At 41.8% G+C, this 26,056-nt stretch overlaps 1 protein-coding gene across 4 annotated transcripts in view; it reads right to left on the reverse strand.

The window, feature by feature from the left end:
• LOC104639011 (von Willebrand factor D and EGF domain-containing protein) overlaps positions 1-26,056 on the reverse strand; it is a 186,380-nt gene that overhangs the window by 125,612 nt on the left and 34,712 nt on the right. For all 4 annotated transcript variants that reach the window (XR_012836185.1, XM_075757244.1, XM_075757245.1 and 1 more), the window contains exons 2-4: positions 21,898-22,082; positions 10,741-10,969; positions 7,937-8,169 (exon numbers count right to left, since the gene is read on the reverse strand). Coding sequence is in view for 3 of the 4 variants with exons in the window: in XM_075757244.1 (XP_075613359.1) it covers positions 7,937-8,169; positions 10,741-10,969; positions 21,898-22,082 (647 nt within the window). In the remaining variant the exon portion in view is untranslated. The remainder of the gene's footprint in view (positions 1-7,936; positions 8,170-10,740; positions 10,970-21,897; positions 22,083-26,056) is intronic.

The following is a 26,056-nucleotide window of genomic DNA, read 5'->3' on the forward strand; positions in this document are numbered from 1 at the left end:
ATCATGTTTTTGGGGTTTAGGCTTTAAAAATGTTTAAGCATAAATCTTGAGATTTGGAAGAATTTTTGATGCATTTAATAAGCAAAGAAACGTGGTGCCTGTCTCAACAATTAATAACAATGAATGCTTACAGTGTGTGTTCTTCTGCAGTTTTTCAAGCATCTTCGTTAGTGATATTAACTCATTTTAATTAGGGAAAATTACTTTATTCATAGATGTTACTGTCAGGATCAGGACATTAGCCCTTGGGATCCCAGACTTCAGTCTGTCCACTGCATCAAATATCCTCTATCTGTGCCATGCTTGTGTGCATTTTTATTTTCTTCATTTAAATTAGTTTGACTGTCATCCAGTCTCAGAAACTGTGTCAGCAATACTAGAAGCTCCTTTTTTTTTTTTCTTATTGCATTATAAAAGATGATGCAGATATACCTACAGGGTTTATATCAGGGAAACCAAAAAAACTCCCCCCCAAACAAAAACCCCACCAAATACAATGTACCAGACCACTTATGTTTTATTCCTAGCATAGTCACGCAACCTTTATCTCTGCTGAGCCCGCACACCATCTGCCATCTTAATGTTTCATTGGTTTCAGAAAACCCAAACTGCTAACATCATTTCTAGGATCATAAGATTAAACTACAGAAATTTTCCTTAAAGCAAACGACAATAGGCTCTGAAACTGTACCTCTGATTTTTTTTTTTTTTTTTTTTGCCTCTTCTCGGAAATGGAGTAACAGATTGTGACATACTAAATCAATTCCAAATAGTCAGATGGCATATTTATAGCTACTGCCTTTTTTAAGCCTCGAGTAACCCATGAGGAGGAATTGGACGGATCTAATTTATTTTCCTTTGTGATAAACTCCTTTGGATGGATTTTCTAGCATCACTCATGGCTGTGCTGCTCTCGGTACCTCTCACCTGCTGATTCAGGCACGACCCTCATGACCAGTAGCGATGAAACAGGCTCAAACCCAAGATATTCCCAGGTTCAAATGGTCATATGGGCATGAGTTGCATAGCGCTCTGGAATATTTATTTTACCACCCTAAAAATCCCTCTTCATTATCATCAAGTCATGATATTCCTCCAAACGGAAGAATCCTCTTTCTTAATTCATTTGCGCACAACAAAAATGCCCCACCAGCAATACGGCGTCGTTTCTACGGCTATGGGAAATATCACGTGTTCTCTGTGCTCTTCAGCTGGATCATTTCCAATCCAGCTCAGATCCAACTTTATGTCCCTTTTGAGTGGTTTTTTACCGTCACAAAGTTTCTCACTTTTGCTGCCAGCTCCAGCCAGTTTGGCCCAGTGAAAATGGTGTTATTTGTTATGTCAACCAGATGGAAGCCTTGAGGTCCTGCTGGGTGTACTGGGGGACAGAAGGGCCTCACAGAGATACTTTGCAGTTAAAATTTCTCAGATACTTTGTAGCTGCCAGTTTGCCTCCAAAGGAGAACAAGTCCTTGTCTCCTCAGGTAATAAGTCCCTGTTATCATTAGATATTTATTATCTCCAAGCATTCCCTAAAGGCTTGTGTTCAGCTTACAAAGTTTTCAAAAAAGTTCTGCTGCTGCAAACGCAGAAGGCGAGTGTTGATCTTCCTCCTGCTGCTTCTCCTACAGCTGCCACAGGGAGAGTCTGCAAAATCGGGATCTGACAAGGCGGTGACAACAGAGAAAGAGTTCAGATAATGTGTATTCCCCCTAGTGAAAAAAAACCAAACCCAAACCCAAGACAAACAACCAAAACAATCTCCTTGCAGAGCTCATTGAGCAAATCCACTGCACCTGCATTGCAGATACTATATTTACACTTGCTGGGGCGTTTGCACTTTTGGCTTTGATGCTTTTTACCAAAAGTATTCACAGGGAGACATCCCTCTGAGCGCGCCACGTGGAGTGTCCCTGCCAAGAAGGGAGCTGTAATGAGAGGCAGCAGGGCCGCGCACCAGGCTGCCTGGTGCCGACGGAGGCATCTCCCGGTGATCTTCCCCAAAGTGACATCCTGGGAAATGTCAGAACCCAGCCTCATTCCCCGCAAGCATTGTATTTTCTCACATATATATTTTAGAGTTATATTTTATTGATAAAGCACTGAACACTAAAATAAAAAAGTACTCCATAATGATACACTGAGATATTCTTAGACTATCAGTCCATTCCAGTTTTATCTTCAGCACTTCTGGAGATTAGCACAAACTTCGCAAATTCGAAATGTATGGACAGCCGTCATGAATTACATTTTATTTCTGTCTTTTATATCATTCCTCCCCTTGTAGAGCCTTTACCTTGTTAGGTGCACACTTCACTTCACAATCAGCAGATATGTTCATTGGCTACTGAGCTACAGGTTGACAGTTTGTCACATAATTATTATGATAGTCACTCCGAGAAGGTTTTTTTTGCCTTCAGCTAAATACTAGCTCTTTTTCTTCAGTTCAGTAATCAACTTTTTCTTTCTCTTCTTCCCCTCCCCCATCTCAGGATGCAGCCTTTTAAAAGCAAAGAGATAAAAGCATCACTGACAACAGTGTGCTGATAGCTGTGACAGGTTAGGCAGTATTTTTCCACAAACTCATTGGATCTGTTAAAAAAAAAATAATCAAATTATATTTTTTCATCATCCCTTTTAAAGGGACAGAAATGTAAGGGTGCCCTTGGACAGGATGACTGGATTGCTTCTGGGTGTGGGGTGCTCCTTTTCCCCTCATGTGCCGGCAGATCTTCCCATAGGATGGAAAAATACTCTTAGGCACAAAACTCTGTTTGAAAAAAGCCCTGGTAGCTAAGAAGTTTTTCCTTTCCTGTGTGTTGGAGCAGATTTCCACCCTTAAGTGGACTCAATCATATTCCTTCCCACTTTGCTGTGAACCCTGCGAGCAGCATATTTAGCTAAAAGCAGAATTCAGTCATTAATTTGTTGGGGGTCAGGTAGCTCTGGGAAACAATTTGGTAGAGTATTTTAATCCTAGGACCTGTCACCATCTCCAGCAAATTTTCTTCTAACAACTTGCACATCAAAATGTGGATTTTTTCAGAGCTCTCAGAATCCAAAGCTCACTCCAATCAGTTGTTTATACTCATTTTGAACATAAACCCGCCTCAAGTTTCACCCTTTTCCTTGCCCCTAATTACTTCTGAATGTAGCGCAGGGATCATCTGCGGCAGCTTGAGCATGTAGTGAAAGATGTGGGGCCAAGGGCAGAGACAGAAAAGCTGAAAGTAAGTCATATTCACGTTTGTTGCCATCTTCAAAGGCGGCGTGCGCAGAGGCGGGGGCGCGGAAGGGGATGCTTGCTGGCACCTCCAGCACGGCCATGCCTCCAGTTTCATCAGCCTCTCCCAGCCGTGCTCAGATAAGGGTTTGGGTTCCCGAAGGCAAAACAGGAGATATTTGTGATCAAAACCCATCCCTGATCATCTGTCAGGTACCTGTGAAGGCTCCTAGGTTTGACAGATAATTTCAGGAGCTCTCAGAAAGGCCAAACTCAGCCGCACACTTCCTAAGGCACTGGCAGAAATTGTGCCACCACCTATCTCAACAGCATCCCAGGGGCAACGGCACTTGTCTGCAAAATAGGGAGAGCTAGCAGATGGGAGTACTGGGTTTGGGTCTGTCCATCAAGACTGCTCCCATGTTTTACCTAGACAGTCACCAGAGAAAATAAGCAAATGCACGTGCTGGTTCCTGGCTGCTGTCCCTGCTCCCTTTCCTAGTGCAGCCTGCGTCCTGGGGGTGGGAAGGGCAGGACATGCATGTAGCTCACAGCTGGAAGGACCAGCTTACCCATTTCCCATCTCTCCAGCAAGCACTTGAGCTGTATTGTAGTGCCAGAGGCCCCACAGTGACAACAGCGATGATTTACAGTTCAAATACTTACTTTTACTGGTAGTGATCTTTCAAAGACTACATACAGCCAGGTACATCTGAGGAGAAGTTGAAGGTCTGGTTTAAAAAGAAGATGGAGGCACCTTCCCGACCTGGACATCCAGTCTCCTGAGACATGGGGGAATTCAGAGATGCTGCTCTGGTCAGTAATTTACGTTGGCTGCTCATAGGAAGCTCCCTTCTCAACATAAGGTACCATCAAGGGATACCCACTTCTCCCCATTCACCGGGCAGGCAAGTCTGCGTGCTGCTCGTAAGGTGCAGGTGCCTACGCTGTGGGTGATTAACTCTATTAACTCCAGGACTCGATCCACCCTCCCGCATCACCCATGTCAAAAGGCAGGCTGGGGCTGCAAGGGTAAGAGTCTCTCAGCCACGCTCATGGCTTGCAGGTGAAGGGTTGGGCAGGGAATCGATCGTGCCAGGGGAAAGGGGGTCTCGCAACGGCTACAAAGGCCTCCGAGATGCTGTTGTCTGCTGTGTCAAACGCTAATGGGCTGGCGTGAGAGGAGCCTCGAGGAGCCGCTCTGCTGGGAGCCGGGGAGTGTGGGAGGGAGCTGTGGTTTACAGCCTTGATGAAAAGAGCAAAGGATGAGCAGAGCTGAAGGATGGCATTTCTAGGGAAGCTGGGGGGGAAAAACAACGTAGTTCTAATTAGCTGGAAGAAACAATCTGGCTGTAGGTATTTGCAGAGATGGGTAGGAACAAAGTCTCTGGAAAGGCTTTCCGGAAAGGTAAGCATGAAGGGGAAATCAGGGAGAACCTGACTTCAAGTTAATTAATAAACTAGACCTTAAAGCTTTTGAACACAAATCACTCCCTGAGATGGGCTGTTAGCTGCAGAAGGGAGGGCGCCGGTGCAGCAGCGTGACCTGACGCTGCGGGAAGCCCAGCCCTAGCCACGCCGCTATTTGCTACGTACAAAGAAGGCAGCTCTTCCCAGCTGCCAAATGGCCGAACAGTACGTGGAGGTTGACTGCAGTTCATTCATCTTCTAAGGAAAGACATTTTCCCAGGGTAGTAGCAAGGTATCTTATCATCTGCAGAGTTTCTCTCTGACCCTTTCTGCTTTAAAATCTCTGTTCGAGTCTACCCAGAGCTCAGTTTCTGCAGGGATGCTCCTCATTTTCTACCTGAAGGTTGAGAGAGAAATTGTAAACTTGGGTGCGACCTACAAATAGGCAGGTCTTCCTATTTCTGTTGTTGATTTTGTCAAGTCCAGTGGTTGGGATGGGATTACTATTTAAGAAGGAGGAAATTTCACTCCTCTCCTCTTGTAAGTGAAAATTAGTTATTTTATATACTGAGGCACTAATTTACAGTCTATTTGGCTGGGGCATATTCTTCTGCTGTTGCAGAGCGCCATGTGAAATGGTCACTTCTAGCACGGAGCTCGGAAAGGCCAGTTTTACTTAAACATTTTTATTTTACAATGTGCATCATAGTTTATGTACAGTGACAATTGCTCCTCGCCATATGAACTCTTGGATTGCTGTGCTGCGCAAAATCTGCACAGTTTTCTTCTAAACACCTTTCTTTCTTAGCATAACTCATTACTCACAGTGTGCCACTATAATTTATAGATGGCTGTGCCTCGAGGAATGAAATGACCTCTGTCACTAGCACATAAATAAGGCTTAGGAATGCCAGGATTTTCATATCAGATGCAGTAGGCTTCTTTCAGCATTTATATAGAAATAGAGGCATGTTATAGATTTATTTAAGGCTGCAGTAGTTTCGCAAACATTATGTTGCCAACATTACTGTCTGAAATAACAAAATTGGAGCCCAAAGACGGGAGAGAAAAGCACATATGATGGCTATTAAAAAATAACTGGCTGTTTAGTCAATACAAGTTCAGAAATGTTGGCCGGTAAATCTCAACGCTTCTGTAAGGTTTGACTGTGATTTAAAATATATCAATAGATATTCTATTATGTGACTAACCTATTACCTGGAGACTTTCTGATGGATAAAAAATAGCATAGATATCAATCACTTGAAAGGTGATTAAAAAAAAAATATTATTGCTTGGCTGTAGTTTTTTTTATCAAGAAAAGAATAGACAAGATGCTGATTTCAGGCTATAAAGGCATTGAGATCAAATTCAGGGTATGTACAAGGAAACAAAGAGTAGATAAAAAAAAAAAGGAAGCAATTTTCAAAACGCTACAAAATTCTGCATATTGGGGGACAAATTCTGATTCGAATGTCACCCATGTGCCCTGTCATTGTGCAGCAGTGGGGATGCTACCCGTGGGCTGTGCATAGAGAAGGGGAAAGAGAACTGGAAAGTGCCCCCAATTCATTGTCTGCTCTCTCATTTGGCTTTTACCAGTGGGGATCTGGTCTCCCTTTCAAGCTGCCTGACAAAAAAGCCTCCCACCTGCATCTTTCCTGGGCGGGTGGAAGGTTACGAACCGCCTCTGTGAGGCTGAGATTGGTCCTTGGGGTCTGACTCTCCCTTTAACGGCACCACCTTTCCTTTGCCCTACCAAGGCTCAATAAATTGCTCCAGGTTTACACCACTGGAGGTGAGAGTCTGCTGCCTTCTGACTCTTATTAGACACCCAGAGTGGGACGGCAAACACGACAGAATGATTTTTTTTAAAATCTTTATTATGTAAAACTGAATTCCCAGTTACAGCTGAGGCTTCATTGCTTGGTTTTCACCAGTGATGATTTATGGATAATTATAATTAGTCAAATAGGCCGTGAAGACATTTAAAAAAAATTCTAGCAAGGAAGGGAACATTTTAGTCTCACTAAACCCACTAAATTAAACATGTGGGTTTCAGCAGAGGACAAAGAAGGGCTTACTGAAAACTTAATATAATAAAAATGGTCTTATAAAGATTTGGTGATGCTACTAGTTAACAGAACTATATTTTCTCTGAATCCCTCAGGATTGTTAAAACTGGATTTGAAGTGATTGCAAGTGAAATTATTTTGATGAAAATATCTCTTTGTAACACAAACTTGTCTTAGACTGGCAGAATTGTCTGCCTCATGTTATACTATAACTGAGGGCAGCATCAGTCAGATTCTGAACTCAGGAGGCGTAATTACCAGGAGAAATGAGAAAAAAACTATCTAGATTGTGCTACTGTTATAAATGACTCATCCTTTCAAGAACTGGAAAAAGCTTATTCACATTTCTTAAATATCTTAAATATCTCAGAGAAGAGCTGCAAGATGCCAAGACTATTTCCAACCTACTTTTAACATAAGGCCATTATCCCTGTTTATTCTTTTAGTTCGTTGTAGCATCACTAATGGCTCTCTGCGTATAAAAGTTATGAACCTAATTTAACTTTAAAAGTCTTGTTTCTGTACCATGAAAGGTCATGAATTCAAACACAAGTAAATTTTTTTTCACATCTTGTATTGGATTCTGTTTTGATTTTGTTGTTGAAAGTAGATCTGTGTTGCTATGTAAGCCATCAAATATACTTCTTAAAGATTGTTTTGTAATGAACTCTATCTTTCAGTATGCTATTGAACCAAGAATTTGGAATCAGAGAGGCAAAACACCATGAAAAAACCATAAAATAAACCTCCCTCTATTTTAAAATGTACCGTCTTTCTTTTCTGTGAAAAGATGTTATTGTGTCTCTGGTCCATGAGTATAAAAATTACTGAGTGCATATAGCTGAATCTGCCTCTACTGCAAATTCTTATTGCTGCGAGATACCAAAAAACCACTAAACAAAAATTGGCTGAGGCACTACTCATACCAACTTCATGGCATTTAAGCTGTAACGTAAGTGCAAATATTCAAGTTGTCTTTAGAAAATAGTAAAATGGATAGCTTCCGTGAACTCACTGCAATTCAAAGAAATCTTACAGACCCTGAATCTGGTAAATGCTATTTAATAAACTTGTTGTGAAACAGTTTCAGTATTTTTTTTCTGCAGTAGTCGTGAGTATAATGAACGAGAAGCAGCGCTAATAAAAACACAATAAAGATTTAAGAAAAGGATTTGATTGCCCCCTGAGTGTTTGACTTCTTTTGCCGAAGGCGGGTTGGCATTACCGTATCTCCCAATCTGAGGTTTACGCCGTTCATCTCTACGTAGGAAAATGACTGCAGGGTGGTGTCGCGCTGAATCTGCTCTTTCTTGCCAGGGGTGGAGAGGCGCGACCAGACCACCATGTACTGCAGCGGCGGCTTCGAGGAGGGGTGGCTGTAACTGCACTTCAGGTGGACACGACCTTGCACAAGCTCGGGAGTTATCACTGGTTGCAAAGCCAGGCTTGTGAGTTTGTCTGGAAGAAGAAAACAAAAGAAGGATGTAGCACAAAACGCTATTTTAATATTACAATTGTTCACTCAGTAAGAAGATTTCAATATAACTAAACGTGAGAGAAAGGCTACATTTTATATTCTTGTGATTTGGTTATTCATTATGTAAGCAAGAAAATGTATTTCATATTAAACACAAAAATCGCTAATTGTGTCCTGACTACTCATTGTATTATAACATTTTTGTGTTTTTGTTTTTTTTTTTAATTTTGCAGTAAGATAACTGTTTTTGAAATTAAGCATTTGGATTAATACAAATTAATTACTCTGGCAAAGGCCATCATCTTTGCATTCCCCTGAAGCAAAGCTTTTTGATCCAAGTTTTGCAATAAGCACAGAAGAGATATGAGAAATCATTCTGTTGCAGAGGTAAACTGACTCAGAGAGCACCCAGCCCATATTGCCGCGCTGTGAAGATCTTTTCCAGGCTCTTCTGGGATGTACCTAGGCTGAGCCTGCTCAATACAGTCTCCCTCTGCCCAGAAAAATGCCACTGCTCTAAAAATACAGCCTGCTTTCTGTAGGCTTCGACAAGTAATGAAACCTGAAACTTTTCTTTCTGTTAAACTCGCCTAGAAAGTAAAAACAAAAAGAGGCATAATACTGTAGGCTGATGTTCTTTCATCTCTAGAGACCCGGACTCAAACGGAACATGGAGCTGGTTCAGAAGCTTTGAGAGGATAAATTAGGAAACTTTTTTGGAGGAGTGTAGAAAACATTATGGAAGCCCAAGAGAATAAGGTATGAGACTGTTACAGCAGAATGAAGAACCAATATGTTAACATCTGTCCAGGGCAAATAACAAGAGGTAGGAAAAAGAAACAAGTTACTTAAAATATGAATAAGGGCCAGTTGATTATATCCTTTTCTCTGTTGTTTCTAAGGGAAGCTGCCTGAAATTGTGGCTCACATCATGACTTTCTGCAGGAAATTATTCCAGAAGGACAAAGTTAGGTGATCGTCTCATGGGAGGATGTGAGCAGAATTGCAAGCATGTACGCTGCTTTTCCCAGCTGTGTCCTTTCTGCCAAGCTATGAAGCTTTACATTCATTTTGTTTTTCATCTTGGAAGTGCTGAACTTTGTCCTGCTCCCAAGCCTCCAGCGGATGGGGCTGGGGGATCGACCCCGGCAAGAAGCTGTGATGGTACCGGCCAGACCCCGCTGCGCAGAAGCTCCTGTGGTTCAATGATCACAGCTGAATTTAAAACAGTGAGTTAACAACCTCCAATAAAAAAAACATTTAGCTCTGAGTATTTTCCATCCAATACATGATAATGCAAAAACATCCTAAAGACAAGAAGTTAAAGACTTGGGAGAGCTGAACCTCATGGAAATGGCTAGCAAAAAGGTGAAAGCTTCAACAGCCATGATAAGAAAAAGGCAGAAGGTCATTGGTTTGGGATAGATGGGAAGGGATAAACTTTCTTTCATGCAAAATGCAGGTAGATTTACGTTACTAAACAGGTATGGATCAACAGAAAGGACAAAACTAATTACCCAAAAGGTATTGGTAAAAAATTCTTCAAACAAGGGTAGTGGAAATCTTATAGTTTTAAAAAAGCCAAGCTGAAACTGGAAAATGACTGTATTCAGTTAAAAAGTAATTTTGGAGAAAAAATCACGGAACTTAAAGAGCAGTTTCATTTATTTTAATGGATATTTTTTATTTCAAATACTGAATTAATCTCATTTTCTTTGACCCTTTTTCCTTCTCCTTCATGTGGGAATGTTAAAATATTGATAAAGATAAGAAAATAGATATCTCTCTCTTTAAAATTTATTTAAGCTTGAATTTTCCCTGATTGAAAGGTGATAACCCTAGTTTCTCAGTGTGTCATGTCTCTGTCCAAAAATGCTGAAAGGGAAGTATAAAGATAATTTTTTCCTTTTGAAAAAGAGCTGTCTTTTCTGACTAAATCTATACACACATGAACATGCTCCGAAGTTCAGAAGGTTTAACGGAGTGAGCAATTGCTTTCTGCTATTCCTTTGTTTCCTAGCTACCAAACAGAGGTTAGATCTCTTGTAGTAGGCTGAAAATTATTTCTGATGAGAGTAATTATATAAATGTCATGAAAAAGATGTTATCAGTTTGTGGGTTTTTTTCCTTCCAGAGTTTCAGAATTATCTTTTTTTTGGGGGGATACTGGATTACTGAAGATAAGAACAGACCTTAGATGCAGTATCCTGGATACAGTGCCTCAGTAAAATCGAGATGCCTCTGCTCACTAGCTGTGCAACTTCAAGCCAAAGTGGAGCCAAAGACAGTAGGAAAGGTTACATGTGAACTGTAACCAAGCAAAGAACACTTCAGTAATACACACCAAATTACATTTTGCACTGGTAATAATAGCTATTGCTCAGGAACACCTTGGACCACCGCTGATTTATTTTCTACATGGTCTGTATCTTACTGGGAGCGATGCTTGACTCGCAAGGTCACCGAGATGTGCGTTGCAATACCAGGACCTTTGAATACACAGCCAGAGAGGCATATGCAATCTTACTGGTAAATACTGCACCGATCCTCACCTTCCGCGCAGTAGCCCATGCATCCTTGAGTAGGTTGCAGGAGATAAACAAAGAATTCGCCGCAGTTCCTGACGGCGACGGGTATCCGAAACAAGCAGCAGTCCTTGGTGCCCCCAAAGAAGACCTGCCAGGTGGCACAGGCCGTGAGCCTCTTGCTCTCGCCGGGAACCGGCAGGGATTCAGACTTCAGCGACAGCCACACTGGAGCTTGTGTCCCACATTTATTCATCTGAGGATGCACACAAAAGAAACTGTTTACAGCAAACGCAGTAGGGCTCTGTGGAGAATCACCCCCAAGGCTTTGAGTGTGGTGAACTTGGAAGGTCAGTGAAAAAGCTGTGTAGGTGGGTATGAAAATGTCTTGCTCAGTTTAGAGAGGTGACTTTACACGGATAAAATTCTCAAAGAACACAATAACTGGATTCTAAAGGATTTCCCTCTGTTTTGGTTGTTTTGTATGAAAAACATGAAAGTATGTAAGCAGGTTAGATCCCTTCTCTATAAAGCACACTTTGGGCCATATCAGCTGGCCGTTCCCACCCATGCTTCATCTGCAGCAGAAGAAAGCAAAGGCTGACAGGGCACAAGGGACAAGAAGATGCTAGGTCCACCTTGCAGCAGGGCACCGCTATGCTCAGACCATCATGCCCCAGCACCTTCCTCCAAAACAGCTACAGCTTCAGCTGCCATTGTCCTGACAGCTTCTGCCCCATCCAGCACATACTGGACACGTCTTTGGGGTATGAGCTTCTCCTTCATTCTTGAAGAGAAACACATATGCAGGATATACGAAATATGATGTATTCCAGTGATGAGGCACTGGAACAGGTTGCCCAGAGAAGCTGTGGCTGCCCCTGGCTCCCTGGCAGTGTTCAGGGCCAGGTTGGATGGGGCTTTGGGCAACCTGGGCTAGTGGAGGGTGTCCCTGCCCATGGCAGGGGGGTTGGAACTAGATGGGCTTTGAGGTCCCTTCCAACCCAAACCATTTTATGGTTCTGTGGTTCTATGAGTCTATGATTCTATGAAACACGTGCAGTACATACATAATTTGATCAAATTTTCTGGGATTTTTGACCTTTAGGCTTCTATCTGTTAACAGATCCCCTGAATACCCTGAACATAGGAAATCCCAAAGCAGAAGCGGTTGGTCCTGAATGGTTTAAACTACGGCATTTTGAGTCACAGCTGGGAGAAGCTGCACCAGATGTACCTTTCCCAACTTACAGATGGATTTTCAGGCATTTCAGATCTGAGTTGCCCTCTGTACCTGTCAGACTCTTTCCACTGACTAAAGCGACATGATTATCCAAAGCTGTCTTTAATTTAAGTACCTCAGTGAGAAGATTAGGAATAATCAGAGCCTAATAAAATATACATAGCCAATTACAATGGTAACTCGTTATTCTGCACTGTTACCTATCATTTGCCAATATGCAAAGCATACAGATATTTGAGTGAAAATTATTACCAAATACTGACAATAATTTCCTCTCAGATATCAGTCGTATTCTGCAGAGCATGACTGCTGCCGTTGCTTTGCATTTCTTCAGCCAGAGATTGTGAAATATCTCTAATAGTCCCACTCGGGGGACAGGCTTCCTCCCCGTGTGAACATTTGGTTATATATCACATTGAAAAAAACCCCCAAAACCCTACCATTTCTTCCCATTGACCCAGGTTTGCTGCTTCACTTCTTAAAAATCAAAAGTTGTTTGTGACAGCAGGGGAAGCGGTGAAAGTCAAAGGATAAATTTATTAAGTCATGCGTCAGTGCCCTCCTGTAGTTTGAATTTTACCTGGGAGCTCTACAAGCCAGAAAGCAGGGATGGGGGAGTGGAGGCTGCGCGCCCAGAAAAAAAATATACTTGAAGAAAGTAAAGCATATGGCATGACACAGTCTGATTTCCATTTGGAGCTAGTTATTGTCAAGCTTTTAAAAACAAGGATTCCAGAGAGACACCATTAAAATTGTCCAAAATCTCTTTTTTCCCCCAGAAATGCGGCACTGGCGGAGGCAGAGGGGCTGACGCTGCCCTCCCGTTTGGGTGTCCCTGGGGAGGAATGGCGTGCCGGCAGCGTGCTAGCCGGGGAGAAGAAGAGGGTATCAGCATGAGAGTGCTTCTATGTGGAATTTTAGATTAACCCCTTCCTTCCTTCCTCTAAAAGCCATGTTGTGTGTAACTTTTTAAGGGATTTGCTCTGTTTATTTATTTACAGCTTTAAGGGACAGTGGTGATTTCTGTGCTGGGTAAAATGCAGATGTCGGGAATCCATTGTATCCTGCTGAACTTCCGACCTAGAGAGTGGGCTCTGATGTGCAGTAACGTGTTTCCAAGGCACGTTTGTGAGCATACGCTTGTAATAACACAGAAGAACGAAGCAAACATCATCCAGAGCAGAAGCCTTGAAGGAAAACGGTTTGGTAAGGAGACACAGCGCAGCCTCCCCATCCTTCCCGGGGCACTCCCCGGCTCCCACCGAGCCCGCAGCTGGCACCGTCGCTCCCTGCCCGAGGAGGAGGAGGAGGAGGAGGGGTGCCGGCACCGCTCATGCCACGGGAAGCATTCCCAGTGCTGCTAACACCTGCTGCAAAGGGCTGTTGCCACAATTTACTGACATTCAGTTGCTGAAAAGTGACCTTCATTGCTTTGAGGTGACTTGATCTCCCGCAAATACCTGTGTCTCAAAGGACATTTGTACTCACGGCTGAACAAACTGAAAAAAATACTCTAACAATTTTCCGTAGAAGACATTTTGCTGCTCAAAATGAGCTGTTGTATCCATTCGCTTCTGCCTTTACCAGTGTAACTGGCCCCAAGACGTCAGCGCTGCTCCATTGGGAACGCGGCCGCTGGGCTGCCTCTGGCACGTGCGGTGCCTCAGTTTCCCTGCCTGCTGCCTGACCTTGGGCAAATCACTTACTCTTTGTGCACCTCGCTTCCTTATCTCTAAACCAGAGGCAGAGGTGGCTGAGATGGTAATAGTACTTCCCTGCCTTGCAGCAGCGCCGGAAAGATAAATTCATCAGAGAGACACCCATCTATCTGCTGTGCTTTGGGCCATGTAGATAAATAGACAGATGCAAGTGCATTCTGGCTGTGAGAAAAGACAAAATGCCATCCGTACATAAAAGTGGGTCTGTATCCACTGTTACAACACAGAGGAAAAAAAATTAAAATGCTGAAATAAGAGGACGGTGATTTTCTCCCTCTTTGATTTTATCCTCGCCACAAGTCTGTGAGCCATTTCGGTGCTCGAGAAATTACGGATTAGCTCCACTGACGTCAGCCGCCAGCGTTGTGTGTGCAGGCTTTCTGATAACCCCCTGCTGTGATCTGCAGCACCCTGGATTTGTTCTGGCGAATCTTGCACTGAAAGCGTTCAAGCAAAATAGTTTATTATGTAATGTGCACAAATTACAAGCAGTAATGAATCCTATTGACTGACTTTGCACCCAGGAAAAGTCAGACTGTGAGAAAGCAAGTTATTGTAACAAACTATGATACAGCATTACAGGACGGCCAAGGAAGAATTTTGGTATAAATCAAGTATTTCTGTTTTCCTGGCAGCTTTATGACATGCATGCATTTATTTTCTGCTTTGAACTCCATGCTGTCCATCTCAGTCAGGCAAGTTGCCCCACGCTAGCCAAACGGATTTGCTGCGTGAGTCCTCTGTGAATTAGAAAACAGACCTGGGAACGCAAGGGCAAATGTGTATCTATGTATTCAACCAGCGGTACAGATAAGAACAGAAAAATAAAACAAAGAAAAAAAATTTAAAAAAAAAAAAAAAGTCTGGGAGAAGAGACTTCAAAGACCCAAAATTTTCAAGTCCCAGCTGTGGCATAATTAGCATTGAGTTTTGTAGCAGTCATTTGGGAGAGTAACCAGAAAACTGAATACAGAGGTAGTAAATGATTGGCGTTTAAGATATAGCATTTATGTGCAATAACTACAGTCATTGCTGCTCTAAGAATAGCATAAAGCTGTGGGAATCTCAGACCATAATTCAGCAGCATTTCCAAAATGAGGAATGCTCCACAGAGGAGCAAACTCCGCAAGTCTCTCTCAGGCAGGAGCTCGTCTGCTGGGAAGCCAGTGGAGTGGTGAGGACCAGACCATGGCTCTGCTGCCGTTCTCCAGGTGAGAAGAGTGTAGACTGCACGGCAGCGCGATTGCCGCGCCGTGCGGAATATCAGCCTTTCTCACTCGAAATGGAAGCTATTCAGCAGGAAGAAAAATAAGCCACAATATCAGCGACACTGGAAAATACGTGTGTGCCTACGGTCCGTCCATTTAGTTCTGAGGATATTGGTAGGTCTAATGAGAAACACGCTCTGTCCCTGCAGACCCTGGATGGTGAGCTGCAGTGGACGTCTGATTGACACTCCGTGTAAGAGATGAGACGCGTTTGATTACTGCAGTTGACATGTTTACTCGGACTTGCCAACATAATGATTTACTTGGCCAACATAACGGCAAGTTAGTGAAGAAAACTATATTGTTGTAAACCCTAAATTTAGGTCATTCAGTGCATCTGTATTAGGTATGCAGTGACACAGCTTGCACAAAGCAGAACTTATCTAAAACAAAAAGGAAGTTTTAGGCTGTTGCCAGGCTTCTTTAGTGCTCGGTATCCTTTCATACTTTATGCAATTATAATTACGTGGTGTTTTTAATCTTCAAAGCATTTTATAAACCTTACCTAATTAATCTTCACCACACCTCTATGTGGCAGGTAAGCATTCATTAAGTATTTTTGATTCATAATTAGGCACCAGCTAATCATTTAAATAATTCAGTTCAGAAAACCTAAATGAAAAAAAATTAAATTTGTTCCCCCTTTGCCAAAACAATGGGACAAATCATTATTGTTTAATCCAATGATGTCTCCTTCCATTTAGTTGGGGTTTGGAGAATCAAGTACTTTGATTGATTGAACACTCTAAGGTTCTTTATAATTGCACAAAGAAATCAAGCTTGATTGTTCTTGTCACTTGGGTATTGCACTGAAATTATGCTGTTAAAAATAAGTAGCACCATATGTGAGAAATGCATTGTTTTAGTTAGATGGAGATGGAAGGCTTTTTGGTATACTGTTGGTTGGCAGCTAAAGCGTTGTGATTTTTGCATCTGTTATCCACTCTAAACTTTACTTTGTCTTAGTTTTTTGAATTTCTTTGTAGTAAGTTAAAGTAAATAAGATCTTTTAATTTCAGTCTGGGGCTGAACTCCACAGAAATCAGTTTACGTCAGGAATATCTGTAGTAGCAATTAAACTGGTGCCTGTCGTGTGTTTCTTTTAAGTACATGCTTCTGAACAATAGAGGCTGTAATTGTAATTCCTACAGAAGGCATTTTGTGTGCCTGAAAAACAAACACGAAAAACAAAGCCTCTTCATACCTGCCATTATGATCTTGGAGTATTCATGTATGAATGCGAGAAAGAATTACAGATGAAAACATGAAATAATACCTTGAAAGTGTCACTTGCTTTTAAGTTCGCAAAACAATTGCAAATCAAAGTAGGATTGGATTCAGAGCAAAATAAAAATTGAAAAAAAAATTAATAGTATGCACTTGAGCTATTGTATTTTGATTGTGAGTATAAAACAGTCTACAACAGGTTAAATAGAGGAGGAAATCAAACTGAGTATGGGAAAAAGTAAATCTCCAGGGGCTACAATATTAAGCATCATAGGAAGGTTAGATTTGACACGCTTTAACATGACCTTGTTTTATATACTGAAGATTAGCATTTAAGCCTATATTTGAGTCTAGTTCATATATATATAAGTAACTTTATACTGTTAAAAATGCAACTGTTGAGAAAACACCAGCCCTTACTGCATAACATGTCCTTCTTATGCCACATTGACAGTTGTACATACATTTAGATCGTACACAAATTTGGAGATGGTTTTGCTCATTTAGAGAATGACATTTCTGAAGAAGGATATTGGAAGTTATCTTGATATACCATCACAGGTGGGTATTACTGGACATATCCAAAACAGAGTGTCATATCTGTAACTAACCTGTAGAAACCCTTGATGCAGGATTATGGATTCTAAAAAATTACAATGACTGGGCTGGCTCATGGGACAGAAATCACTTTAAAGTCCCATACAAGCCGCGTCTGAATCCAGAAGTCCCTGAACCGGGGGCTGCTGAAGATTGGTAAGGTACAAAGCTGAAACTATTCCCCTGCTCCTGCCCTTCCCTCCAGACAAACGCATTCGGCTGCTGGCAAGGACAAGCGCCTGGGGCCAGCGGACCCCTGCTGTGGTGCAAGAGGTTGCTTGGAGGCTCCTGCCACGCACGCCAACAGGACTGCAGAAAATAAAGTGAACCAAAGTGAGGGGCTGCCTGTCCTGGTTTCAGCAGGGATAGAGTTAATTTTCTTCCTAGCAGCCGGTAGCGCTGTGGTTTGGATTTAGGATGAGAATACTGTTGATAACACACTGATGGTTTTAGCTGTTGCCAAGCAGTGAAGGACTTTTCAGCTTCTTCTGCCTGCCCTGGCAACGAGAAGGTTGGGAGTGCACAAGAAGCTGGGAGGGGACACAGCCAGGACAGCTGACCCAAACTGGCCAAAGGGATATTCCATGGCATATGATGTCATGTTCCATATATAACTAGTGGGTGGGCTGGGAGGCAGGGCAGCTCAGGCTCTTGCAGACCATCGACTCCGGGTGATGAGAAATTGTGTTCATCACTTGTTTTGTATATTCTATTATTATTATTATTATTATTTTTATTATTATTATTATTATCATCATCTTCCTTTTCTGTCCTATCAAACTGTCTTTATGTCAACCCACGAGTTTGGGGTTTTTTTCCCATTTGTAATTTTCTCCCCCATCCCACTGGGAGGGGGGCAGTGAGCAAACAGCTGTGTGGTTGGTTTAGCTGCCGGCGGGGTTAAACCACAACACTGCCTTACGACTGGGAGGAAACCAAGAGTGAAGCAGTGGCTGCTCTGAGAGGCTGAGCTTGAGCTGACAGGACGTGGTGCTCTGCACATATATAGCTCTGCGTGTGTGCGTGCATCTGTGTAAATGTATGTGTATACACATGGCACGTGCCTATCAGTCCAGGTGGCACGCACATTTTTGTATGCACACATATATAAATGCTGAACCACACGTTTGGGCCAACTGTGTTGATGGGTGCTGTGGGAGGACTGCCGGCTGATGAGATACTCTGACATTTCAGAAGATCTGGAGACCAGTGAGACCAGTGTCTCACCTCAGCAGTGGGTGTGCATTGATTTTTGTGGTCAGCGTGGTAACGCCTGTATTAGTCTCTGTGCTCAAGGAATATGGCACCTCGAACCCTCTGTTTCAGAGGGCAAGGGTTTGGTAGTGACAGTTGTTCTAGTAGTGATTCTGGTTTTAATCCCTTTCTTTTTAGCTGACCATTTGCTGTTCGCAATTGACCACTCAAAGCTGGAAATATTAGTATTGCTTTGAGAAGTAATGAAGCCGAGTCGTGCATGTGGTATCAGGAGTATTATTGCTGGCTCCAGAACCAATTACTATTTGCATAATCAAATTCTTAATTGATGTTTTTCCTTAAGGTTGCAGAGTATAATCTTTGCTTTTTTACCGCCGTGTAAATGAGGGGAAGAAGTGCATTTCCAAACATATTTCTGGCTTCATCGTGAGGGATGAGCCAGCATTGCAAGCCCTGCCTGTCGTTAGCATGGCGTGGGATTTGGATTTGCATTACGGTTAGCAGCGTGCGCTGCTATTCTGTAATCCACAGATTGATCTTTTATCTGATTGTAGAGCAGATCTTCAATAACATTAGTGGTTGTGTTCTCTCACATTTCTTTTTAGTATTCATTCCTTTTATGTGGCTTGTATATGTACGTGCATACAGATGTATGTGTACACCCTATATTATTTTAATTCAGAAGCCTGAATTTCTGTAACTGATGGATGTTTTTCTTATATTGACTGTTAAATACTCCTCTGTACTTTTAATAGATTTTCTCTTGAGCTTTAATTTTTATGTCTCTTTTGTTCTTCCTCTGAAGGTCATTTTACACCTAGGTCTAGCCATGTCTGTGCATTGTTTCTGGCTCCTTAGTACAGTGCCTTAATCTTAGCAAAAGCTTCCTTACGCTTTCCTCCTTTAGTGTTTTTTGCCTTTCACGGTGAATTTGGCAGTTCTTGAAGAACAGACTTGTTTGTGATCTGTAGGCAGCAGCCTCAACACCTGGGGATACAAAATTTGCAAGTTTGTGGTGCTTTTCTAGTAGGATTTGGTTTTGGATGGGGAAGCAGCAGTGGCCAAGAGCGCATGCCCAGGATCCTGTAATTGCTGTGCTTCCTTCAGGAACACAGGGGGAGAGGCGAGGATGAAATAGAGGGAAGAAGGTCAGGTTCATTCATTACCCCCCAGAGAAATTCAGCAGGCAAAGCCTAAATTGGAAAGCTGTTTCAATCAAAAGTATTTTGCCACTGGAGGAATAAGTTTATGGACAGCAGTTGGATTCATGGGATGGAGAATTCAGGAATAAAATTCATATTTTCACTCTCTTTGACATAAAAGCTTTTGGGTTTTTCTTCTTTTTTCCTTTTGTTTTTCACTTGTTTGTTAAATTAGTAGACGAGAAGCAGCTTCTTAAGAGCTGTTATTCTTTCTTCATTACAAAGGTTGCTGTACCTCCTAGCTGTGATATAGAAAGCTCGAGAGGGACTGTTTACAAGGGCATGGATTGATAGGTCAAGGGCTAATGGCTGTAAGCAGAAGGAGGGTAGATTTAGATTAGATGTTAGGAAAAAATTCTTCACGATGAGGGTGGTGAGGCACTGGAACAGGTTGCCCAGAGAAGCTGTGGCTGCCCCTGGCTCCCTGGCAGTGTTCAAGGCTAGGTTGGATGGGGCTTTGGGCAACCTGGGCTAGTGGAGGGTGTCCCTGCCCATGGCAGGGGGGTTGGAACTAGACGGGCTTTGAGGTCCCTTCAAACCCAAACCATTCTGTGATTCCATGATTCTATGGTTCTAGACTGAAGCTCTCACAACTTCTGTACGTGACTTGGTTCTGCTCTCTATTGAATATAATACTTTCTATGGTTACAAAACTATACGGCAGTGGGGACACAGTTTTATTATGGAGCTTTTTTGGTGGAAAAATTCAGAATACACATTTTGAGAGTGTGTCTGAAGGAGTCAGCTGCCCCTGCCCAGGCACTGCAGCTGGATCTGAGGACTTCACGTCCTTCATGCCTACCCAGCACATGCCATTTGTCCTGCTGCAATTCTCTCTCCAGCTGGTCTAAATCTCCATTATGGTTTAAATCCCTTCTGAGCTCAATTGGCTGACAAGAATCCTTACCTACTATTACTTTGAATTAAGAAGTTAATCTTATCCATCGATAAGCAGCTAATTGTATCCGTCCACTATCAACAGGATATCACCAGGCATATATTTTACAGGGTGCTGGAGTAATGTACTTTTAAACTCTCCAGCTGTACTGTCAGGCTTTATTTGGTCTCTTTTCTCTTCTATCTGTTCAGGATTTTGTCTTTGACTTGTTTAATTAAAATCAGCTCACTCCAGCCAGAGTGGAATGTCCAATAATAACTGCTTATTAAGGAGTGGAAGCTGCGCAGTTATTAATTTAAATTATTTTGTTCCAGAGGTTTTGCTCAAATTAAATGGAAAACCAAATTAAACAATGATTTAATTAAGTGGAAGAGATAGAACGTAGAGGCAGATTCAGAAGGTGAAGATCTAAAAGAAGTGTATTCTTCCAGTTGTGACACCTAACAGATGTAATCCTTCATCAGCATGGCAAAGCAGAGATTTACTGTCTTTCAGAGGATAATGAAGAAACCCACGGCAAGAATTATGTTACAAGATAAGAAACTAAACTAATGAATACAGCTCTACAAACCTGAATAAAAAACTCCAGAGAAGAGATTAAAAGAAACAAAGCATGTATTGTTGGAAAGAAATCTCATACAGTCGAGCATTACTACATACTTGAAATTGCTGAAATACAATGACAAATTAAATAATTTTATAGAATATATATACACTTATAGAGCAACTTGTAAAAATAAACTTCATAATGCAGTGAGATATTCAAGGATGACCTGCCAATAAATGAATTTTGCAATAATAATCATGCTAATTTGTTCACGTTAATTAGATTTATGGTTTGTGTAAGCAGAGAGTTATAAATCCCACAGACGTAACAATTATCTCTTAACATTTCATTTAACATTAGATTATAAAGATATACTTCTATTGTGACAAGTTCACAGGTTCATTTTGAATGGATATGAGACATTGTTTGCTAATTTCGAGAAGGTTCTCCAGCTAGGGTAGCATCACCCAATACTAAAATTCGTGGCACTCCAGATTGAATATTTCATTTTTAAAGTCATTTATGGTTATTAGTTTATTATTTTCTGAATAATTTTGTTTAACAGTGTGTTTGAAATTATTCTAACCTCCTGCAGCTGGGCTATTTGAGATGGCAATGACTTCAGTTTGGGTCTCAAGTTGCTCTGGCAGCAATGATTGCAAGTTAAACGTTACTGTCATACATATTAAACACACATAAGACCAGATAATTATTGTTTGGTCTTTTTTAGAGAGTAGTCTTATGTGATGGAGCTTTTTTGCTCTAGAAAGCCAGTAGCATACTTATAAAACCAAATAATACAAGAAATAGCGGAAAAAGACTCAAATTTAGTTTTTCCTTCTGTATCACTAAAGAACCTCTTTTCATATTCATTTTTCTGATTTCTGCCTTCTGATTTCATAATAAGGACACATTCCTAATTCACAAAAAATTATACGGGGAAAGAGTCAGGTTCCAGAATCCATTCTTAAAGCAATAGAACTGCTTGAAAAAAGTATCATTTACGGTGATATACGTGGATTACTATATATCTCTCTTTAGAATTGGAAAACACCTTGGTTTATGTTTGAATAATGCCCCATCCATAGGAATTCTGGTCTTGGACTACTGCCCTTGGATATGACATTATGATGATGACGATGTTTTCCCATTACCACTCACCTACCCCATTGCAGTCTACAGGCTACGAGAGTATAGAGGTGGCTGTAAAGAAAAACTACATCAAAGGATTTATTCAAGTTCACCAGTTAGTGCTTAAGTTTTACTGACTTCGACACATCTTGTTGGCATTTCTGCGGGCCTGTTGTCGATCATGAAACGGTACCATGCTGGTGGCAAGGAGTGGTCACAAACCAGGTCCTGACTTGCCGTTCGCTGCAGCTCCAGTGAGTCAAACCTGGTGCTGCGGTAGGGATTGCGGAGGACGCGGTGTCCCTCCGGTGAGCACTCGGGAGCTGGAAAGGGTGAAAAAGGACAATGATTAAATAAGTTAATTCAAGTTAATTCAATTGGATATTGTTAATAACCGCTTAGAGGGGGGTACATCCTCTTATGTTCAGATTTAGTTTAGGATTGGGCTAATTTTCAAGGAAAACACTGGGAAAAGATCAAATTTGGAATTAAATACATAAAATTGGAAGCTTGGTAACATAACGATTTTAGTTATCTAGATTTTCATCATATCCGAATCAGAACCAGAAACCTTAACCCTTTAATGTGATCTCAGTCTAGTTTTAGAGATTAACATCTGAGTCGCTCCTCCTCAGAAATCAAGTAATATTTTGAGGTTCCAAAGCCTCATGATCTTTGAAAAGATGTGGCTTTTTAAAAATTTAGTTTACTATATGCATGAGCATTTTAATCACAATATAAATTGATGCTCAAGTGAGTATAAAGTGCACTTCACATACTTTTAAATACATATTTAGAACAATGAAAATGAAAGCAAGATACAATACAAAGAGAAAAAAGAAATGATGCAAACCCAACAGCACAGGTTTTTAGAAATAAGCTCAAGTCAGGCTTGTAAATATTCAAGCCACAGGTCAGACTCGCCTGAGGGCATGTACCCGTAAAGCCAAATGCACCAGAGCTTCTGTGCATGCATCGCAAAGTTTGAACCAAAACTGCTGCCCCTCAAAGTATGTTTGTTTACACACCTGCCTTGTTTATTTTCTTACATCTCTTGATTTTGCACAGAATATTCAGTCGTTTCTTATCGCCTAATGAAAAGAAGCCTTGCAGTCCTTCTTTTAGAAGTTATTTTGAAAAAAGCTGATCATGTAGGAAAAAAGGCCTTTTCTTGGTTATCTTAGCTGTTTCTCTATGAGACAAAGTCCATTTTCGCTGCGTTAGCACTGCAGAATGGGTCACAGGAGGAGACCGAGCTGGAGTTTGCTCTGCTTTATGCACCGGCAACAGAAGGCTCAGCTAATTTCTTGCTGCAGTAATCTTTAATTGCTAATGATGATGTAAGAGGCAGAGAGCACGTTGCAGGAATTACACATCCTGGTTTCGGGAGCAAGCCTGGCAGTTAGCAAAATCACCTCTTTGCACTGTAAATAAGGCTTATTTATGTGACGCCGTTGACAGAGAATAAGACCCCTCCCCACAATATCATTTTTCAAATGTCACTTTTCAGATTATAACTCTCCTTTAATATTATGCCAGTGGCACTCCGAAACAAATTTATCATTTTTATTTTATTGACAAGATACTCAGAAGGTCAAAGTCAATCCATTTATGGTACTATTTTTAAAGATTATTTTTATTGTGCCAAAGGCAAGGCACTGGTATACAAGACAAATGGGGACAAAATGTAGCTTATCAGAGCCTTTATTGCAATTTTCAGGGAACTAAACTGTCACAGCGCTAGTGCAATTCCAATGCAAAATTCAGCTGAATTAATCCAATTGCCTTTTTAAATAAAAAGGAATGCCCTAAGCTTTTCTTTTCTACAGGTAAGAGCCATTTTAGAGAGGGAACACTTGGAAATACTGCACCTCTAATTAAATCTGGGATCCGATTCCCTCCCTCAGATGACCTTTCTGGGGATTTGGGCCTGGCGGTGGGGACCACATGGAGACTGTCCTTTGCCAATTCCCAGCCCAAGGGAACAAGTGACATTTCAGCAGAGCGACTATTGCAAGCAAATGAAAAGTTTACCCTATATTTAAAAACCGTTAGAAAATGCAGACCCTCGCTGACCCCTTCAATATCACTCAGTGCTTCAGGAGTGTTAATGGGACCAGGATTTTGGCTTGTGGTGCCTTTTGCTTGCCCTAAGTACCTCCTTTCTGAAAAAAAGACAAAAGAGTCTAAAAGTAAACCGCTCGTTGCACAGTATTGCCACAGGAATCCTGCCAGAGCATTGTAATATAATTAATAGCATTCGCTTTCTCAATAATAATAATATCAAATACTCCCTTTAAATGTAATTAATAACCTTCTGCTCAATATGAATTAGTTATAATCCAAATTCACACAACATGTTGTGGTCTTACCAATGATTAACTACTCCGTCTAAACAGTGCAAATATATTAGACACTGAGACACAGCTAATTATTTTTCATCCTTCGCATAGTTTTGTTTGCAGTAGTTTAGAAAACACCGTTTCGCATATTAACGTTAAAGGAGTTGAATGCTGCAGATGGGAATTGCAAAGGGTGGGGAGGGACTCGGAGGAGCACACGGGAGAGACACGCGAGGTCAGTAAGGAAAGGGCTGTTCAACCATTAAATTTAACAGTATTTGGGACAAAAAGCCACGTGTTCTCCCCCTGAGGAGCACGTATGTGAAGACCTGTCTCAAGCAGCCACCACCTCTAAAGGTGGATTTTTTTCTGCATTAAATGTCAGAATAGGTTTATATATCTCTTTAAGGGTTTAGTTATGCTCGCAGGCTGTCATCGAGGAGGCGGCGAGGCAAACTGATCCGCTGTCAGCTCCCCTGGAGCCAGACCGGCGGATTCTGTTCTCACCCCGATGCGGATCAGACCGAACGACACCGGAGTCGATGGCGGTGCGCCGGCATGGAGCAGGCGGGAGCGCGAGCAAAAGCTCACCCGGGTTCCGCCGCTAGCCATGAGCAAAACAATCCCTCAGTTATCGAGTTTCCCTTCTAAAATGGTGCTTATTATGGCCTTATGACAGAATCTTTGTAAACTTTAACATGTAAATTGCTGGCCCTGGTACACATTATTTACTACTGCCTTTCCTGCAGAAATAAATAAATAAAGGCAGCACTGTAATCAGACTGTATTATGAAAATGTTATTTCAAAGAACCCCAAGAAGGTACAGTTGAGCCCTGTCGGTTGTTCACCTGAGGGATGCCCGCCCGTACCTTACAGTGACTGCAGCTCCACTCTAATCAGATGAAGCCTTCCTCTTCATTTTTAATTCATGACAAAAAGTCAGATGCAGATGTCAAGTTTGTGTACAGTGATGAAGTGCTCAATATCACAATTGTCCCCCCTGTTGTGGGGAACAATAAAAGTCCACGTTCATGTCTTGTACGGAGCTGCTGTTAGTCTGTGGGATGCAGGCTAGATTGCCTTTAAAAGGAGATAGTTATTTCTTTACATAGGAGAAACCTATACATTTAATTTAATCGCCCAGCTCTATTCCTATAATTGCATTAAAAGGGCTTATGAAAAAAATGCTGGCTTTTCAGGGAGCTGAGTGCTCATCGTTGTATGACCGTTCAGATTTCCTTCAGGAAGAAATTAAACTGTGCAGTGAGATTTTGTTGCTCTCGGTCCGGAGTGCTGTTGGAATTAAATGCTGCGTGGTAGCTGGTGCTTTAGTCTCCTGCAAAGAGCTTCTTCTTGAACCATCTTCACCCTTGATATAGGCAAGGAGCTGTTGCTAAGACATATGGATTTGTTCACTTTACTAGACATAAAGCATTTATTTTTTTAAACTCAACAATTTTGTGGCAGCAACCTGCTGCAAAGAGACATTGAGTAGCTCCTTTTTGACACAAAAAGCAAACAAATAACAATACCTGTTGTGGCTGCTCAGTGAAAATGGCATTTGAACAACTCTGGTCCTGTGGGGAAAATCCATCTCCGTTGAAGCCATAAGGAAATTTGGCGTTAATGCCTGGAGATCGAGATTCACCTGCTGTTGATGTGTGGGCAGTTGTTATGTGCAAATGAAAGAAGGGGCAGCCTGTGGGCTCGCTGGGAAGAGGAGAGCCTCCTCCAGAAGGCAGAAGCATCCAGAAATATCTGATGGAAAGTGAGCAGAAAGTGGATATCTGAACGGGTGTTTCATGCTGAAACACCGCTGTGGAGCTGGGGTTTGGCTCTCAGCTAGAGGAAACATCGACGTGACCACAGATGGAGGAAGACGTGCATGTCAGTTGATCCTGGGGGCAGCAGCCCAGAAGCCCACTCTTGGTGGGCTGGTCAATATTGTACTGGG

This window comes from Balearica regulorum, chromosome 6, assembly GCF_011004875.1.
Source record: "Balearica regulorum gibbericeps isolate bBalReg1 chromosome 6, bBalReg1.pri, whole genome shotgun sequence".
Taxonomy (NCBI): domain Eukaryota; kingdom Metazoa; phylum Chordata; class Aves; order Gruiformes; family Gruidae; genus Balearica; species Balearica regulorum.